Here is a 21,189-nt window from a genome sequence, read left to right as displayed (position 1 = left end):
GTCAGGCGCCCTCCAGAGGTCCTGACCAACCTGTATCACCTTAACTGTGTTGATGAATTTTAAACACATATTCATTCTTTAACACTTAAAATTCAATTACAATATATTCTGGCCAAACCATTTGTGGCTACATTTAAACTATGTTTACACCCAGAGTTTCACTTGAAGCAAATATTTATCACTTTTAACACAGCTCTCTGAATATTAACAATAGCAGAAAATGTTACAGATTTTTCATTAAGTCTTTATCCAAGACTACATAATTCTTCCTTCAGACTATGAACTGTCTCTACAGCAATGCATGCGTGGCACTCAAGTCATACCGCTGTAGGTTTTGTTTCTTTCTCTATGATATGCATTCAGTGGATGTGCTTCAGCTAAATCAAACATTATTATTAAACAGGACGGCTCCTCACAGCTCTTCTTAGTGAGAATTTTTACTTTGGATTTTACTCAGGTCCTTGGTCTGAAACAGCCTGTATTAATAACCTTCTAAATATGCTATAAAATGTCATTCTCTCCTACAGCATGTGGTGAATGGTAAATAAAATGTATGCATAAGCATGATGGAAGGATAAGAGGCTTTTCTATACTTTTTGTAGTTTTGCTGTCTTCTTGTTGTCTTCTTAATATGTCAAGGTCAATATATCACTGTATCGACCATATATTAATATTAATATGCACTTGTTTCTATTTGTCATTACAGTGCAGCAGAAAATTTACATTTGAGGCTGTGGAAAACATTTAGTTTTTAAGTGAATTTTAACTTTTGAGTTTAGTGTCCACTTCCATCTAACAGTACAATCATGTGTGATTCTGTCACCTAAGAGCATAACAACAGCAAGTAAAAAATATTTAATCAGATATAAATAATGTCTCGCCATATGTGAATTAGGTGGATCAGCACATTAGCCACGTCAACTTGGTAACTTTTTGCTGTTCTTTTCATCTTAAAACAATTTTTTATAAAGAGAAGCATGAAGAAAACTAAGATTTAGAACTGGTACATATAATCAACACTGTGTCTGCATTGCACATTACCTGGGATGAAAATGTACAGACCAGGAAGTCTGCCTGAGACAAGAAGTGAATATCCAGAATGACTCCTCTTAGGGAGTTTTCAGTGTATCGGTTATGGAGTCCTGCTGACCAGGATATGGAGTTATCACTGATAAATTCATAATTTGGATACCTGTGAAAAATACAATACACAGTTAATAGAATTGTTCTGTTTATTTTTTTTAAGAAGCATTACTTTTGCTGCAAGATAGAGTTGTTAATTCATTTTAGGTGAGTCTCTGCTTTACAGGAAATTAATTACAATTTTGCTGAACCCTCTAGAAGGTCACTGCTGCCTCCAAGCATGCCCTCTCTTTATCAAGAAAAAATAAACAAAAAGATTCTGTACATCTGTCAGATATATAACAAAGTTGAAGCGAAAGACACAGTAGGAAGTATATACCACATTCTGCAAATGATGCTGATTTTAGATGAAATATACTCAGACCACTAAGTTTTCTCTACTGCTAAACAGGATATGGGATTCTGACCTTATTAGGCTACACTTACTACCATACTACTAGATACTGATTGGGACACTGCAAAAAAACCCAGTCACCTGTGAAAGGGACATATTAAATAAATGCATGTAAACAAATGAAAAGAATAAAAAAGTCTTTCACAGTTCTTAAGGCCATGTGCAGAACAAATTTTGCAATGGTCATAAGGAAATAGATGTAAAATTCCACAGCAATACACATTTCTTTACTTATTACAAAAAACATCAGTACTACTGTAATTCAAAAAGTTTTTTTTAAAAAATATGAAACCTTAGTTTATATCATATTAAAATAAAATATTTTCTCATGTAACAATGACTTAAAAATTTTTAAAAATCCTTTTTCTTTTTTCTGCTCTTATGGGAACAGGAAAACGAGAAATAAAAAGAAGGCAGGGAAGAGAGAGAGAGAGTTAAAAATCTTTCCTCCCTGCACTTAACAGCCTCAGAGGAGGGTACAAATCAAGCACAGTTATAGGACTGTTTCGAGTTTCCATTGGTTTCAGAAGCTGATCATTGTGTAACTACAGCTTATCACTGCAGGTGCAAATCAAGGTGAGCCCCAGGCTCCTGTTCTCAACTGGTAGGCCTGTGCAGGTGTCCAGAACAGGCACTGAAAATTTTCTTCCCTCTGAAAGAATATTGTGAGTATATGTGTAAGCAGATTGAGTAAGAAATAATGTGTTTTCTCAGGTCTTGCTCTAAAAAAAGTTGGAAAATATATGAGCTGTTCATTAAGTTCTAGTACTTTGAAGCACTGCTGAATTCTGTATGTCAGGCATACTATAACTTGGGGGATGGGGAGGGTTAGCCAAACTGCACATAGTAGAACGGGAGAAAAGATATTAACCTGCTATTGTGGAAGTAAATAAACAGTAAAAAAAGGAGAAAAAAGAAAATACAGATGACTTTACAGGAAAACATTCAGGAGAGAAGAATGCGATTTGTTGAATTTTTGTGCTCATGTATTAAAGAACGATACCTAAATAGGTTCATATACAAACCAGAAATATATTAACTATGGTCTCTTTAAGAATGTGTGTATATAATCTGTATTATTTTGAATACCTTAAGGAGTGAAGATAGTGTAAGAGTATTATGGACTAAAAATACATGTACTAGACATTCAAAAATTTGCATGTGAAAACGATTAAATCAGCCAAAGAAAAAGCAATTTACACCATCCCTAACACATCACTTATCCAAGATAAATACCACGACCTCTGCTTACCAGAAGCTGTCAAATTCTTTAATCCCCTGATCATTACAGTTGTTGAACTCTCAACCCTGCTACTCTCTACTAAAATTGTTCTACATGATCCTAATTCTGAAAATATATCACCTCTTTCCTTCTTTTGGAAACACACACAAACACTCTACAAACTGGTGGTAGTGACTGCACTATCTTTACTACTGTACTTGCAGTTGGTAGACATCTGTCTGCAAGGGAAGTTTCTGAAATTTAAGTCAAAACATTTCTGGTTTTATGACTATGATTAGTTTAAATACTACTCTTGCTAGAAACAACATGCCTATTCATGTGAATGTTGGCTAAATTTTCTTTACTTAAATGCCAACGCTGTTTGACAGCCAGTCACTCTCTTGTAGAGAGATACAGTACCTAGGACTTACTGATATTATTGCACAAAATAATGAATGCAACATAAGCTACTGCAATGTGACAGCTGTTTCTATCAAAGCTTGGTAGTTCAATGTGACTAGAACATTTTTGTCAGAAGTGTAAACCAATTTATAGTTGATTTCACAAGAAGAGAAAGAAAAGCTTCTTTGCTGCCAAAACATGACCTTAACCTGCCTTCAGATGCTATTAAATGCCCAAACATCAAATTGCACCCTGCCTTCTGTGAAATCACAGGAAGTTTCAAATGCCTTCTACTCAAGGCATCTGAAGCTGCAAGCAACAGTAGGGTGCAAGCAACGTAGGAAATGATGTTTTAGTGTAAGCTGTGACCTGGAAACCCAGCAGTAACACACAAAAAATTCTTCAATACTTACAGATTGTATGCCTTTTATAAAGAAAACATAAAATTAACGCTATATTAATGAGCTGTATCATCCAAATTAAAGTATAATAGTGATTTGGAATGAACTTGAGCTGTAATTCTTAATAAAATTCAGTATTGTTTTACTGAATAGGTTACAATTAGTTTTTGCTGCTATTAAAAACTTGAGATTATATGTTTACACAGGTAGAGCATCTCATTACTATTCACAAAGAATGCTAAGGCTTGAAAATTAAACAAAAATAAATAAAAATGCATAACTAAGATTGTTACATCAATATTGAATTCTGTCATGTTACAAACAGTCCTTAAAGTTATTTAGGACAATATAATGAATTAAATATTATAACCTCAATTTTGGATTACCCGTCTCTTTTCATTGTTTCGATTTGCACTTTAAATGCTATAATTGTTTCTATTATTATTCTTGCCTTTACACATACAAAAAAGGATTAGGTTGCCATCATCTGGAGTTGAGTATGTTCATTTAGTTTTCACAAAACATCATCATTTTAAACAGCAGCCTTTAATAAATATGAAAGAAAAACAGAAATAGCACAGTGGAAGTAGACAGGTTTTCAATGCTGTAGAAAATTATTCTACTACAAAATAACATTTTCTGCTTGCCTTGCATATGCCAAAGAAAATCTATTATATGGTATGTTATCTTACATATTTTTCCAAAAATGTCACCAGGAACAGAACAGTTCAAAAATTTGCCACTACTGAGTTGCTTTGATTTTAGAAAGTATTAATCAATTAATTAGAAGTATTAATTTACAAGGAAATACAGGCCATCTAGGAGTAAATGAATGTTTACTGTGTATCCATGTTCTAGAGAGCTAGAAGAGGATAGAGGGACAAAAAAAAAAGGGACAAAGACACTGTAAGAAGTTGTGAATCCCTATATTTAAGGACAAAATTATTCAACATGTAGATGCAAGTCTTCTATGTTATCACTACAGAAGTCCTTCTGAAGAGGGAAGAGCTGCATCATAAGCTTTTCAACCCACTTAAAAAAATTCCTCTGGCAAATGCTCACATTTTTTGGACAGGTTTTATATACTTCTTAATATATTAACCAGGCTTTACAATATTTCTAAGTAGTTTCTTTTCAATATGTATGTTCAATAATAAGTGCTGTGTGTTTATTACTTATATTTTCTATTGTTTATGTATATATTATTTTTATTTACCTCTATTCTACAGCATTGATTTGTTTTTACATAGTCACAGGTATCTTGCTCAACACTTCCAGATTTTTAACATTAAGCTTTGAAAAGCATACTTGGGAGGAAAAAAATCCCAAAAAAGCATATCTGAGAGAAAAATCAAAATCACTGGAAAATTAAATGCAGTCTTAACTGGATAAAGGATTAAAAAATATTATACTAAAACTTGTGGTGCACAATAGTCAGAAACTGTAAAGCTAACTGGACGGAAGGAACTGTAATATAAACATAATTCATCTTACTTTGATTTTGCCTCTTGCAACAAGGAAGGGTCATCTGTAGCCAAATACACTCTTTTTTTATCCACGTGCATCCTGCGAGCAAGAAGCTCAAAGCGCTCCTCCACGTGCACCATGTACTCTTCAATGGGGTGAAACGCTGCCTCGGTCCCCACCTTGTCTGTCCTTCGGACGTGAACACTGGAAAAGGGGAAAATCTAGGAATTACATTTATTAACACTACATATACTTCAGCAAATGAAATTTTAGATTGAATGAATACATAAAATAATGAAGGATTAAAACTCATCCATGTCCATCATGACACACTGACAATATGAAGTCAGTCTGTTCTCAAAAGAAATATAATAATCTGACAAGGAAGGCAAAGGGTAACTGAAAGAAAGGAATGAAAGACATTGAATTATAGCATATAAGGTGGCATTGCTTTCGAACACAAGGTTATCTGCTGAAGATAGATAATGCCTGATCGATACAGGTGAAAAGGAAAATAGGAATATTTGCCTCGTATAATGCATAGTCTGAATTAAGGTAGTTACAAATGCATTTTTTTGACCTCCTTGAAATGTAACAAGTCTCCAGACACACCAGCAGTGAGGTGCCCACTGGCTCAAGGTCAAAAGCCAACTAACATTTGGACAACCTACTGTGTACTCCTAGATAAAGAAAGTTTAAGGATTGACGGAAATTCTGGCAAAGGAAAAAGACTCCAGCACAGCAGCAGCATTTTTCAGACTACATGATGGAAAAACCTTTCTCCCACAAGCTGCTTTTTACTGCTCTTCCTCCTTCTCCCCATATCTCCCCACACAGGCCTTTCCAATTCATCATTATAGCTGGGAAACAACAACTGCAAAAACAACAGCAGGGAAGGGAATGGCATATAGCATGTTCATATGTAGCCAGTGATAAAATTAGTTGTGAATTGTGGCATGTAAATTATAGGCTTAACCTTTTTTCTCTCAATGTAAAAGCTACAGGCCCTGGAAAGAAGACACAGACAGTAAAGTGCCTGGAATACAAGCTGTAAGGCAATTACATTAAGGAAATTCTGTATTACCAGATGTGGAAGGACATGTTAAAAAACCTTCTGTTGAGCTGCCTTTTACATATCTGTCCAACAGCAGGTATACAAGTGTGCTGAAGAAGTACTTGTAATCAACTTGTTTTACGCACAGCTAAAAAAGAAGAGCTTCATCTAGAAATCACCTTCTCTCCCCACAAAATACTTAGAGACTCTGATTATCATCATAAAACAATTTTTTCCTGAACAGGAATCATTACATACACGTATTAAAGGACAGATAGTTAAAAAGAAAACTAAATACCCACCCGATCACTGGATGTTTGAAACCAAGTTTCCTTGTGGCTTCCTCTATTTCCTTTTCTAGCCAAGGCTGTGGACGAATCAAGTATTTCACAAACTGTGAGACCCACCACACTGCAGGATCCCCGTGTACACGAATTAGTCTATCAGCCAAGTCTTCAGGGACAGCCAAGGGCAAATAGGGTGGCCGTGGGTGTAAGCTGTCAACAATGGGAAGTTCCACCACCTGAACATCCTTATCATTAGTCTCACCTGTTTTAAAATACATACTAAGATGAGTCAAGTACTTTACTTTATTCATAAGCTTTACCACTGGCAAATAATATCCCAAACATATCAATTCACCTGTATCTTCAATTTCAAAAAGACTACCTAAACCTTGCTCTACTTTTTCAAAAACAGCATTAACAAATCTAATAAAAATCATAATTTTAAACGAGATTTATATACGAGCTGGATCTAACAATGACCTCAAATAGAACAAAACTGAAGGTTCTTGAATTCTTAGCAGCTGGTAGTTAATAAAATATAAAATGTATTCCTGCTTATATAGTGATACATTCTTATATACATCTATACCATTACTGTGTGCAAAGGCTTATCTGGTTATCTAAAATGTCTAAAATTCAGTTACTTCTTTAAAAATTAAACATTTTAAGGCATAGGAAATAGTTAAAAAAATAAAAACAGCTCTGCTGCTATTTTGACTCCCTTTTATTCAGTAAATATTTTTGTTCAGTGACTCCTCCCAGTAAATTTCAGATAACATATAACCACTGAATTAGCTATTCTGTTGTTAGCAGAGGAGAAAGACAATTCCTTTCCTCAAGAACTTAAACTATGAAGTAGTAACTTAAATAGACCACGGAAAACACGGGCACTGTATAAGCATGTGATGTACCTACAGGTAAGAATTTGTTATGTATTAAATATTAACTACAGTAGAACATACAGATGATTTAGATGGGATTTTAATTCAAGGCTAAATAGCCACCAAACATATTTTAATAGTTTTTAAAAATTACACAAACACAACTGTCTACATAACTGGTAATTCAAAGCTACGTTCATATACTGAAATAAATTATAATACATGGCAACATTAAAAAAATTACATTTTTAAAGCACTGAACATTTTAGCTAATATTTCTAGTATGCTCATTTCCTCCAAAATAATGTTTCCATTATCTGTAGTATTTACTGGCAAAGGCGGTTAGTTCTCTCTTTAGTGCTCACCAACCAGGAAAAAAAAAACTGCTTTAAATATAAGCAAGTCAAACTCATATAACTTTTGATGACCAAATAAATCTTAATGCTGAAAAAAATCAATTCAAGGAAGGAATAATGAGTTTAAGAACAGTTAAAGATTCAAAATGTTACAACACTTTTGCAAGACAAGTCAAAATGCTGCAGTAACTCTCTGAGATATAGTTATTTAAATAAGGAATGTTTGTTATGCTCAGGTATATTTTCAATTCATTTTTACCACATTTGGAAATCTATCTTCTAAGATGTATCGGTATGTCAGTATTTTACCACTGTACACCATCACTCTAAGGGATTCTTTAGAAGAATTTCCTATACTACAGGTATGGATGATTCTTTTTAATTCAAGAAGCCAGTTCATTTTTTTACCATCTATTAAATCACAGTCACAGGAAAATATTCAATAAAAGTTCATAAATTCAGCAAAAATATTGAGCATTTAAATCTTCTTATAATATGATGGATAATACTTTATTAGCATGTCTTCAGAAAGCTGCAATAAAGAAAAGGAGCATGAAGCCAGGGAAGTGCTAAATGTGGTGCACATGTGAAGTATCAGGCAAAAGTTTAGATAATAAATGTTTAGCTTGGGAATGGTATGAAAGAGTGCTTGAGGTTCCATTACATTTTTCCCCTCAGCTGAGAATGGGAGAAGAAACAGGGTGGCAAATAAAACAATAGCAGTCTTAGCCAAGAGAAGAAAGAAAAGACTTCAGTCTTAAGTTAGAGAAGGAAGTTTGCTGCAAACCTTTTGAGGGGAAAAAAGCAGGTAATGAAAATCTGCATATAAAAGGTAGATTTTTATTAAGTACAGCATCACTGACAAGCTTTAAAACTTTGTTCTGTGACTGAATAAATGTGTTGGTCTGTAAAGAGTAATTTGTAAAGTTTTGCTATTGATAAAGCTGCTTGAGCAATCTGACCTACTATTTGACATTCCTACCCTGAAAAGCACTCAATACATTGTTCCATCCTATTTAATGGATGAGCATGCTTCTAAAAATTTCCATAGGCTGTCCTAAGGTTTTGAAGAAAAAGAGATTAGCCAGGAAGAACTACAAAAGCTCTCAGCATATATAGCAAACTACATTAAATTATACCAAACTCACAGAATATTCAAAAAGATTGTGAAAAAGAATCAGATTTCAGCTTTCAACTCTACATGATATGTTGTTTGAATAGTAATGAAGCTGCAAATGTATTTCGATAAGGAAAAACAATTTGATTGTTTAAAATTAACTACTAGGTCGAGTGTTGTCTTTAAAAAAATTATAATCAAATCATAAATTTGGTCATGGCTATTTCAGTTATGCTGTGGCATGTTAACTGCCTACATACAATCATCATCTGCTGATGTATATGTGTAGCTACGTGCACAATTCCAGAAAACCTTATGGCAACTCTCTAGGCTGTATTAGCTGTATCATCATATCTGAATGAAGGAAAAACTCCCTACCAGTCTTCATCCACTTTTAAAAGCATGAGATAGTAGATGCAGTGAAAGGAAAACTGACAGCAACTGTTTGCTTTTGCACTGAACAAAACCAGTGTAGAGCAACTCTTTAGTAACCCTGAAGAAGTAAACAGCCCTGCAACAGCCATACAGGCAAGAGAGAGCGTTCTTACCCTACTGAGCACTTTTTTTTTCAGTATTCATTAAAAGATTCATAATAGGCAATGAGCTTGTCCTATTTTCAACAGGCATAGTTTAAAAAACGGTTATCCTTTTTTGGGCAGCAGGATATTGTTTTATTCTATTCAGGAATAAACTGCAATCAAAATCAATGATTTAGGAGCCAACCAAAACTCAGATTAACAGACAAGCAGATATATTAGAAAACAATAAGTCACAACACTGATTCATATGAATTTTCACTGAAGATAATGAAACCAAGTTAAAAATACAGAATTAATTTTTAATCCACACTTCAGTTGTTAGCTAAATTTTCTCTAATTTGTAAAATGTTTGAATTTTTTCTACTTCACAGATGTATTTTGTTAAGTAACAGACAAGCCATAAAAGGTAATAATCCATACTAGTGTTTGCATATTTTTCTCATGTTGGAAATTTAAATCACAGCATCATCATGTCAATCAGGTTCAATTCCCTGCTCAGTGGTGGTACAATTTTGATATTTGATACAGAATCATAGAATTAGTTAGGTAGTGAGATACCTCTAGAGTAGTTATACATAACTTACATGTCAGCAATACTTCAAGTCACTTATTCTGATGTGATTTATTTTGCTTTTACAGTTGTCAAAATTTTTCACTATAATTCTATTTACAGCTTAACTTTCATATGACTCCAGGTGCTATTTTTCAGTTTGGAATAATCTAAATAATTGTCTTCCAGAGCTCTGCAACTTAATCTTGTTTTGGATTTTACTTCACTGAGTAACCAAAGATTGAGTGTTTTTGCAAGAGTCATAAAATACTGCAATACTGAAAACACAAACTCTTACCATAACAACGTACTCAGGAGGAAAGTCCTGGACTGAAAATTATTTTAATTCAGATGACCCATGCCAGTTGTACCATCTAGTTCTTATTTATTATCAGTTTTTGGATACGTTCATCACTAATACATCAGTAACACAGTTTCAATTTTCACAAGGCACACTGAATATTTTTTAAGCACTGCAATGAGCTCTGTGTTTTATAAAAAGCATAACTTTGCTTTATTGCAGTATCCCAATGTGCCTTAATCACTTTATACCCCTCAGGACTTATATAATTTTTGTGATTTGGCATAACCTTACCTTCTGTCTACTTCTCAAACTTACTCTAATTTAAAGCCTATTTTAAAAAATTTGCTGTTTGTATCTTTCTTATCAACTTCTTTTGGAAGCCTGAAAAATGTTGACTTGACTCAAAAAGGTCTTTGGAATTTTGTCATTTTAGGTAAGCCTAAATTCCTGCCATCTGAACATTGGCTCCTACACTTGGATGGGCATTTTCATCGGGTTTTTATTAATTTCTTACCTGAAAGGAGGATCACATTTTACCATGCAATCACTACTATTAGTTAATGTCAACTGAAAACCCATATATCTCCTGATATTTCAAAATTCATCAGCTAATTTTAATTTTTTCAAGAAGTCCTTAGAAGTAAGCCAAAGAACGCCATGCTAAGGACATTCCTGTCTAGTAACTGAGAATTTCAATTTAATTTCAGTTTGTCTTGCTAGCAACACAACTGAATAAACTGATGTAAAAATGGAATAGCTTCCCTGCTTTTCTGTTTCTATAATATGCTTAATTAAGCTGATATTAATTTGCATAGACTTATCACAGATCTACTTAACAAAGCTCTACAGCACAAAGAGTGACTGCCAATTTGGAACTTTACCCAAGTGAACAACTCTAAATCCAACTGCAGGAGATGTCAGAGTGCTGGGAAAGCTGTTTGACTAGCACAGGGCATGGTGAGAGGACTGTGCTGAACTCTCTCAAGGCTCCTCAATGTCCTGCTGGTTCCTGTTACATATTGCAAAGGACAACAGGTTCAGGGCTTATCCTGATACCTCAGTGCTTTTCTTTTCAGACATAGTAAAAAATGAAAACTATGCAAAGTTATGTCGTGTTATGCTCTTCCTGAATGCCAAGTTACCTCACAATAGCTTTATGCCATAGTTGAACTATAAAATGGAATTGCCATGAGGTAAAAATCATATTTTTCTTTAAAACTAGTCAATGTAAAATACAACTCATATATCTAAATGGGTATTTTTCTCTAAGCTTTTGCTTTGTACAATTTTAATACAGAATTTTTGAACTCGGTTTTCTGAACTATTTCTCACTAGTGTTCCACTTTACTAAGTTTTTAATCATCCTTTATGTAATCAAGCCAGGTAAGGCAGACAGGTGTTGAATAAATTTGGTGCAATTCTGATTTAAAGAAACTGAATATAGTCCTTTTTTTCCCAGGTTTCACATGCCATATGGATAGTGTTGTCCCATTTCCCATCCCAAGGGGCTGAACCTTGATACCTTCAGGAGTGAATAAACCAAAATGTTTTCAAACATGCCAACATGCCTTCTATTACTTTTCTCAATCCAGCACTTCCAAGGCTTTTTTCCTGCATTCTTTCCTCTCCTCTCCTGCACAACTCTGGCAACTACTCTCACTTGCTCTCACGTCTCTTACCTCTCTGGGTACCGTTTGTGTGTTGAAAAGTGGCATCTGTGATCAGTCACTGCCTCTCGCTTCCTCACAGGCCTGAATGTTGACTTCAGTTGCTCTTTACACACACAATCTACCTATTTTGAGGACTTTTAACAAGACCTATTTATTTTAGTAAAATTTGGCCAAAATTCATCCAACATTCAGGACTTAAATTAATTTAGGTTTAAATAGAGCAGATAGAAAGGTAAAGCATGAGGACAAGATTTTTGCTCTCACAAGAATCTTGTCTCAAATAAATCTGTAAAGATATTATTTTATCATCTCCCTCCTGAAAAGTAGAACTTAGTCTTTTCTGCTCCTGCAAAAACTGTAACTCCCAGAGCTACTGAACTACCAACATGTCTTTGTAACACAAGTGACAGTATTGCAATAACGTTTATTTTCCCATGTTATTCCAGTTCTTTGATAATCCTATCCATAATCAAAACCACAGCACAAAGATGAACAGTGCTCTTACTGTCCTAACAAGTGATGAGATTCCAGTGAATGCTTTCCCTTTTGACCTGATGGAGGCTTCAACTGAGCGCAACAATTTCTGCATTTGCAATAGCTATCTCTTAAAAAATAAAAGCAGTGGTGCCTTTAGAGCCTCTTGTTCCCTTTCCAGCAGTTCGGGTGAGCTGCATTATAAAGACCAATATTTCTGTTTCACTCTACTGAAAACTTCTCATCGCTTACCAGAAGCTTTATGTGGCAACTGTCACATCACTTTGAGAGAACATTAAAAAGTAAAGATTTTTCCCATCCTCACTTGTTTAGACACCCAGCATGTCAGCTGGAAAGAGATCCGGAAACAAATTAAGAGATTGCAAAAACGGACTTCACAGAGCAGTCAGAAGACCATCAAACTAGGTAGAAATCAAGAAGCTTACTAGCAATTTATTTTTTCTTTTATCTTTATATATTCAAACTGCTTTTGAACAATGCCCCATTTCATCTAAAGAGCTGCTATGAAAGGGGTACCTGCTAAAGAGGAGCTCCAATTCCCTGGCTGCCAGAAAATATAATGAAATGTATTTGTAAAGGCAAATACACTTCTATAAATGCAAAAGGGTTTTTCCATGTTATCCAAGTCTAGTCATTCAAGCAAACAGAACTGATGTTTTAAAAGTAAGATCATATGTAAGGATAGTTCAAATAACTCAGGAACACATAAAAAAGATCATTACAACTATATTGATGAAAAACCAGTTTCGGATTTGATTTCAAACAATTGCACTGAAGCTTAATCTCTATTTCAGTCTAATGTTAATTATTATATATTTGAAAATAGTTCCAAACACTTGCTTTGAATATTAGGTTATCTTTTCTGTAATAGAAAATAGCTTAATTTTACAATAATCCTTCAACAGCTTCAGGGACTTATCTCTTGCCGGCATATGCTGACTGGACATACACTCGAGCCTGTAACAGGCATGTATAAGCATGTAAAAAACAAGACAACATGCAGATAGTATTTAATATTTCATGACCTAGAAGCTTCCAACAGGTCATGACAATGGAGCTTAATATTTGCAGCTGCCTGTCCAGACATCTAATGGAGAAGCACTCCCAGTTTAGACAAGACACTTACAGTCTCTTTGAGATAGTGGTTCATAACTCCTAATCTTGTATTGTTCTAATTTGAACGCTTGGAGGACTACTCTTTCAATGAATTAGTAAAAGTACCTCCATATGCAAGCCCAGATGGAACACAGCTCTCAAGGTGTTTGTAGACAAAAGGACACTTCAGTTACCCATAAATAAAACAGGAGAGAATAAACCTTCCATGTTGTTTGAGATTCATAGCAGTGAAGCACACATCACCTTAACAATGCATGTGAAAGAAACAAGGATGCATTCTACTTCCTATGGTGTACCAACATGAAAGGAGAAAATCAAGGGTGTAAGCCTGCAATAATGGAAAAGGAAATTTTTCTGATCTTCAGTCAAGGGAAAACTGTAAGGGAAGCATTAAGAAAAAAATCAAGAAAAATCACACAGAAATAGAGATGCTTGCTCCATAACTATTACAGTAACAAACTATTGTTAATTTTCACGTTACAGGAAACTTAAAAGCACTAGTTTAGTTAAAGCTACTTGCAAAAAAAAAAAAACCAACCTGTTTTGTTCAGGTTTGTATTCAGGATTTATGTAATACCAGCTACAGGAAAACATCTTCCAAAGATTTCTCTACAATTAGCACAATCACATTCATGGACATGCAGTGCCAAAAATATGGTACTAAAGTAAGTATTATTGTTGCATTTGAAATGCTAAATTAAATCAAATGTTAAAATTAATGTGGGTCTTCAAAAATGGTAGATCAGTGCAATAAAAGGCAGCTTTTTAAATTTCTTATCTGTTCACAACAGTAGAAATGTATCAGTTGGCTGAAGGCCTAAAGATTGAGAAACAAACATAAAAAATGCAATAAAGTATTTCTGCCTTAAAAGTCTAAGTTTAACTTTCAGTTGTTTCACATGGTGGAAAAACTTTATTCAGAGCCATTTGCCTATAAGCAGCTTTTCAATATGACATTCTAAATCTAGACAAGAGATACATCTTGAGAATTAGCTGACATTTTAAGGTTCTCGTTTAATTCATTACTCAAATGTAAAAAGACAAAAACCTTTAGGACTTGGTGAAGTTACACTGAAATGAATGAAATGCCCAGCCTTGTGCTACTGCAAAGAACTAAGAGTAGCTGCATGAAGAGGAAAAATGGCCACCAAAATAACTGATATATTCCCAAGCACCAGAGCCATAACCATACCTGGCAGTGCTCTGGGATGTCTCCCACCTGGAAATGGCAGTAATCATTTTCAAGACATGGGAAGGGTTTGGATGACTTGAATTCAACTCCACACCTGCCAGCTCAGGTTATCCTTGTTTAAAGATTACTTTAAAATAGGTAATATTACCTAACTAGAATGTTGTAATGACCAGGGACAACATTAAAAAGTTGTTCAAAACTTGAATTCAGGTCCTAATTCCCCAAAAACCTAATAATGCTTCAGTTTGGATTGAAATTTTTGCAGCCAAACAAAGAACTCAGATTCAAATTTCAAACTTTGCAGTTTGTTTGAGACCTAACATACTTAGTTTACCTCATGCCATCTCTTCATATTTAAAAAAAAAAAAAACCTGATATTTTTCATTTCAGTACAAAACACACTATTCTTCCCTACTGTGCATGCTGCAGTACAACTTTTCAAGTAAAAAATTTTTGAAAAAAGCTTTTCAAAACAAAAATCAAATAAACTCTAATATTAAGCCAATTTGTAGCTCTTTTGCTTATTAAAAAATCCTTAAAAGGGTGACAATTAAACAAAAACATTTTTTCCAGTTTGTAATGGACATTTTGTTTACCAATCTGTAAATTTTTGTCCATGATTTAATGCTCATGAGGAAAGTTTGAAATTAACCACTAACCTCCAGGTACTAGTTTGGCTACTACATTGTGGGGGGGCAACATCAACCTGTTAGGAAAAAGCAAAGGTCATGCTTTAAAGTGTAGAATTCCATGCAAACACCATAAGATCTCTGATCAAATACATGATCGATTATTCCTACCACTGAACAGAACAAAGCCAAGAATCCTTTTCCCTACCTCCATGCACTCTTTGGATTTCTAAGTCTTCAGCTTCCCCTTATCAAGAAATGTAGGGAAAGAAGCCCCTGCTTTTTGGAAAGTAATTTTCTTCAGTCAGGGCACATTTAGGCTACGTTCCTTCATTTCAATGCAGTTAAAGAATTCTCATGTGTTTCCTATCTGTTTATAGTCCTGCCAATGTAATGTTACTCAATTGCATTTTATGCAGACATCAAATCTTCACCTAAATTAGTAACGACATAAAGACAACTCACTGTAAACAAGCCCAATAGCCCAATGTTTTTGCTTCTTGAACATTTTTTGACAGATAGCATGATTATATACATCAGCCTTTAAAGAAATACAGACATTCTTACTTCTGCTGTCAGAAAATTTACTGGACAACAGCTGTATTTAAATTAAAGTATTTCCCATTTATCTCCCATCCTGTTGAAAGATGCCACTGACATGCAAAACAACTTCCAAGAACACCATTATTTTAGCAAGAATGGATTAGATTTGATGCAATTCCTCATATAATTAGATGAGAACTGGTGGTATGTTTAGGCCACATAAATGGCTTAATTAGGATCAACTTGGCTTGATTGATTATAGCATGAAAGAACACACAGATGTATTTTATTACAACCTCCTTAAAATACAAAGTAATTTAGTTTAGTATGGCATATTTGGGACTGCACAAGTGAACTTCATGACACAAGTTTTAAGACAATACTAAAAGTATCACTACAAAACAAATTTTAAAAAACCCATACCCACTCCAAAACACAAAAAGGCAAATATTCTTCTGGTTGAAAATCCCCAAAAGAAATAAAGCTAGTTACAAGAAAAGACTGCATCTCCTGTAATTCCAATGTCAGATCATGCATTTTTTTTGCTTTTCTGTTTCTGGACCCGTTGCCATAATAGGGGTCAACAGCAGCAGCGAGTCATTGTTAAAAGCAGATCTCATCTCCAATCAAAATAATCCAGCCACATCTTTGTCTAAAGATATTTCTTTGTCTAGAAATATTTCGCATATAGAAATACCTATAAAATGTGGCAGGACCAGCTTTTAAAACTTGCTTTATTTTAGAACAGAATTATGGTTTTTAATCTCCAACTGTAAAGCAGATTTTTATGTCCTCGAATCAGTGTAGGTCTTTCTCAGAATCTTTTCATATTTATCAATATTCATTTTGAAGGCCAGATAACAGAAGTAGACAGTGTCCTGCAGCCCATCTTTGCTCTGCACAGTGAAAAAAGCTTCTTGCTATTATTCCATAACCCTTCACTTAGACATGAACAAGGATCACACTTAGCTCTTCTAGACTACTGCATTGCTCTGAAAACTCAGACCTACTTCAATAGAATTCCAAGGTCCTTTTAAAAGTTACCACTTCCTAAATATATTCTGTATTTACACAGACAAATGTCTTTACACAGAGTATCTTACAAGGCACCTTGAAGACGAAAAATCTACACAGCATCAGTAGCTCGATTTCAAGATTAACACAATTGAAAAAAGGGAAAATTCGGAGAGGTTGCTCTTCCACTTTTTTCTCTCAAATCACCATTCTCCAGCTTGCTTCATAGAAATGGAACTTGTCTGAATTAAAATGCAACTAATGAAAGCCACTGTATAAACACAATGTTAAGAATTAGAACTAGAAATTAATCCATTCTTTCAGCAAATGTTTATAAACAAGAGTGAGATGCGGGGGCAAAACACAATTCATACAATTGTATGCAAGTTAAAGTGGGTTTTTTTAGGCCAATACTAAATATTCAGCTGATTTTCATAAAAAACTACTGTCAAGGAATATCTAGTTCATGGAGTGAAACTTCTTAATTTATTGCAATTAATTCTGTACAACTTTTTATGGTTTGATTTTGCAATTTTTATTTAGTCCTTTTGATTACTGTTGCCAGATAGACTTTAATAAATTAAACATTCATTTTGTGTACCCACTGTATCCTCATTCTTGAATTATACATATAAACATATTAGTTAATTTATATTTTAAGATTGTAGTTTAATTAATACTTAAAAGCTGGCACTACCAACAAATGAAGAGTTCTGCCATTTTCTCCCTTCTGGGTATCCCTTCCTCAAAAGCATTAATTCATCAAACCATAGTTAGAGGCAGCAAAATCAATATTCAAGGATAACTGCAGGAAACTTTGTTTCAGGTTTCCTTTTTCAAGTTATCTTTGATCTTTCTGGTTTTTAGGCCTTATGGGAAGGAGCGCATACTGTTATTTAAAGCAAGTAGATGGCTTCTTTACCTCTACATCCCTTCATTCTCCAGCTTGACATGCAAATATGACTTCTAACAGTACATTAATCTGTCCTTCCTATTAATCTGTTTTCTTTTTAATTTATGATTTTTTGGTCTAGTTATTTTGCAGACCTCTTTCAATTTATTATTGGAGAATGCCACCATAACATCATAAATCAGCAAGGAAAAAATGGTAAGAGGAGGCTTTGTTTTAGCATGCAGCAATGATAATAACATTATGACCTGGCTAATTAATTAATTTAAATAAAATTATCAAAAATTTCATGATAAATATGTCTTCAGAAGTTATCTACATTTTGGCTCTTACTACTAGTAAATCATTCATGTTTCTTATAAAAATTCCTGCTCAAATTATTTATAAACAGTTTGAGCATAGATAGCAAAGGAAAAACAAACTACAGGCAAGGTGCAATTACAGGCAAGATATCATTTTAGAACTAAGAAGACAACAATCTCTCTAGATTTTTTTCTCTAGAAAGACAGTATGAGTGAAACAAAGGACAGGGAAAACTCATGCCACAGTGTAAAATAACTGTTGCATTTACAGAAATCTGCAATAGAATTCTCAATCCTTTAATATGTTTAAGCCAGAAAAGCTGAACTTGATTCCAGAACTACCACGTCAAACACAAAGAACAACTCCTCCAAGACGTGACATAGGCTGAGCTGACCCTTAATTCTTCAGCAATGAGAACGTCTTACTAATCTTCTGCTATCAGGCAAATATCAGCTTGCTCATTAAAAGTCACTCTACTTCCCAAATCCCAAAAACAAGGTTAGCTTTTATACCCAGTCAGGAGAGGACTGGACAAAGAAAATTCCAGAACTATAAGCATTCTCATCTTATATAAGCTTCTTAATTCTTGGAGAAGGTATTACATTCCAAATTGTTTCACTGAAGACAAAGCTCAGAAACCACAAAATTTCGTGTTGTGAATAAAACTAAAAAATGTCAATCAGGAGCAATTAATAGATAAACAAATTTAAACAATTCTATCATGAAGCACATTTTACTATATTATTATCTATTCAGGTCTGCAAATCACATGAAAGCATCTCTCTTAGAGGATATATTTTTCTGACTTGGCCTATTTCCATAATTTACATTGAACACTTGCTAAAATTATTCATTAGTATGAATATTTTTGAAACATAATTTTAAAAAATTTAAAAACCCCTACACTACACAGGAGAAATGTTTTGTTTATGAAAACTGATAAACATCAATGCATTTTAATACATTTATTTTGAAATTATAGAAAATCCCACGCTGATATCAGAATTTGTAAAGAAAAGAACTTAAACGCATGGTTTTGCAAACCAACTGCTCCTAACTAGAGCTAAGAATTTCAGACTTATTTGTCCCTGAAAAAACAGGGAATAAATAAATAGATATACAAGTAAATAAAAATCTATATAGATTTAGGGAGACATAAAAAGCACACAGAAATCTTCAGCAAGATACACAGCCTCTAAAATTTAGCAGTAATAATGACTCCCACTGAAGCCAGGCTGAGGCTCGTAAAGAGATCCCTGGTCAGAATCTTCCATCTTCACTGACCAAGCCACTGCACAAGATCACAATTTAACACAGTTTATAGCATGTGTGGCTGGCCAACACACCAACTACAGAAAGTTTGTCTTTCATAGCCCTCTAGTTCTAGAACACCAAAACTCAAATTAGTGGCATTCATTATTTAAAAAATAATTGATTGCATCAGGGTATTTCATGTGCTCAGCCTTCAAATTATTCATTCTGATCTAGGAACTAACTGAAAAGTAAAAAAAAAAAAAGAAAAAAAAAGAAAAAAAAAAGAAAAAAAAAGAAGTACCCTCACTTAGGAACCTAAAATAAAACATTATTTGTATTTTCACCAGCAAAAGCCTATATTGCAGTAAACCATCATCTATTTAAATAGATTTTCATTAAATATATGACCTTTTGAAGACATGTGTGCATGAGTGAACTGTTTTCCAGCTTACTGGGCTCTGAAGTTGTTCACAAAACTGCCTGCATCTAAATTCTGGAGTCACATATAGGAGTCCACACTGAGAACCATGTCCAGACTATAGACTCACTTACTAACTTATCCAAACACAAATAAAACTTCATCTGGAGTTCTCAATATCTGTTCTCCATTTATAGTTGTTTTTATAAAACATCCAACCATTCCTCAGAAACATTTTTTGCAAAAAAAAAAAATCTCATTCACAAAAACTAACTAGCATTCTCAAAGCTAATTTTGCAGCATCTTGAAGCTCTGAAGAACAGATGCTATTTCAATGTGCAAATGCTGCTTCAATGAGTAAACCCACAAGTTTATATGCAACCTGTAAACCGGATTTTGTAAATCTGATTAAGGTAATTTCAGATCTGTAAAATTTTAAGAGTTAATTTAAGATTCCATATGCACTGAGTATGCAGTGTCCTAGTGAAAAGACTGAAGATGTTATGTTTTGACTACCAATCACATGGAGAAAGACGTCATTTAAAACAAACATTGTTTACTTGGACACAAACAAAGCTACCTGATCCTCCAAACATCAGTGTCCATCTAACTCTAGGCAAATTGCTCAGCATGATATAAGAAAGAACCGACTTGCTGATATACAAATAAAAATTCATATTTAACATTGCCATTGTTTTTATAGCATGAATTTTGGATCTGTTCAGCTTGCATTAGGGGTTATTTCAACTATTTGTTTATTTTGTTGGGGTGTGACTATTGGACACCATTTCTTTTATATTTCAATTGCTTAATATTGGAAACATCCCTTATTTCTTAAGAAGTTTATTAACAGCAGCCTCTATTTAACACTCTCCTCCCATGAAAATCAGAATATCTAGCAGAGAACACAGTAGCACCCTGCTGAAAAATCGTAATTTAAGTCTCAAATACTAAACTTTTGTATTATAAAGACTCTACCAATGCAGAGATATCTTATGAAGGAATTTGTTTTTAACTACAGCGGGCAAATAAGATGCAAAAGGTGCTTACATACCCAGCTGCAGCCACAGTTATCATGCTGCACACAACACGAAGCAGAGAACAGATTAATTCCATGGGAACGAAGGCGCGCAGAAGCAGGAGTGCCGAGGGTGGCCCACCCAGCCTTACCTGACCAGTGGCCCGTGGTGGCACCCGCCCTGTCGGTGCAGGTCTCGCTGACGGGCCGGAACACGGTCTCCCAGCCGCCCGTGGCGTAGCGCCAGTTCTGCGACTCCAGGATCAGCGTGCGCTGCGTGCCATACGCAATCATGAAGCAGTACACCACGTGGTGAAGCTGGCAGCCATAGCCACAGCCTTTGTTGATGTTACACACCAGTTTCTTAGCCTTGCTGCAATCCTTCGGGTTCTGTAAGGATGGGTGAGAAAGTGGAGCTGAAGAGAAGCTACACCAAAGGCTTGCGTTTTTCTGAAAAACTGGCAAATGTCATAAATCACAGAAGCCGCGCTGCTATAACACATCTCCGAC

The 21,189-nt window shown here is 34.5% G+C and overlaps 1 protein-coding gene across 4 annotated transcripts in view; it reads right to left on the bottom strand.

The window, feature by feature from the left end:
• FUT8 (fucosyltransferase 8) overlaps window positions 1-21,189 on the bottom strand; it is a 97,837-nt gene that overhangs the window by 3,684 nt on the left and 72,964 nt on the right. For all 4 annotated transcript variants that reach the window (XM_064714476.1, XM_064714475.1, XM_064714478.1 and 1 more), the window contains 4 exons: window positions 20,832-21,069; window positions 6,386-6,632; window positions 5,057-5,233; window positions 1,042-1,192 (listed from right to left, as the gene is read on the bottom strand). In XM_064714476.1, coding sequence (XP_064570546.1) covers window positions 1,042-1,192; window positions 5,057-5,233; window positions 6,386-6,632; window positions 20,832-21,069 — 813 coding nt within the window. The remainder of the gene's footprint in view (window positions 1-1,041; window positions 1,193-5,056; window positions 5,234-6,385; window positions 6,633-20,831; window positions 21,070-21,189) is intronic.

The sequence above is a fragment of the Zonotrichia leucophrys genome, chromosome 5 (assembly GCF_028769735.1).
Source record: "Zonotrichia leucophrys gambelii isolate GWCS_2022_RI chromosome 5, RI_Zleu_2.0, whole genome shotgun sequence".
NCBI classification, from domain to species: Eukaryota; Metazoa; Chordata; class Aves; order Passeriformes; family Passerellidae; genus Zonotrichia; species Zonotrichia leucophrys.
This window is presented reverse-complemented; position numbering and strand designations above follow the sequence as displayed.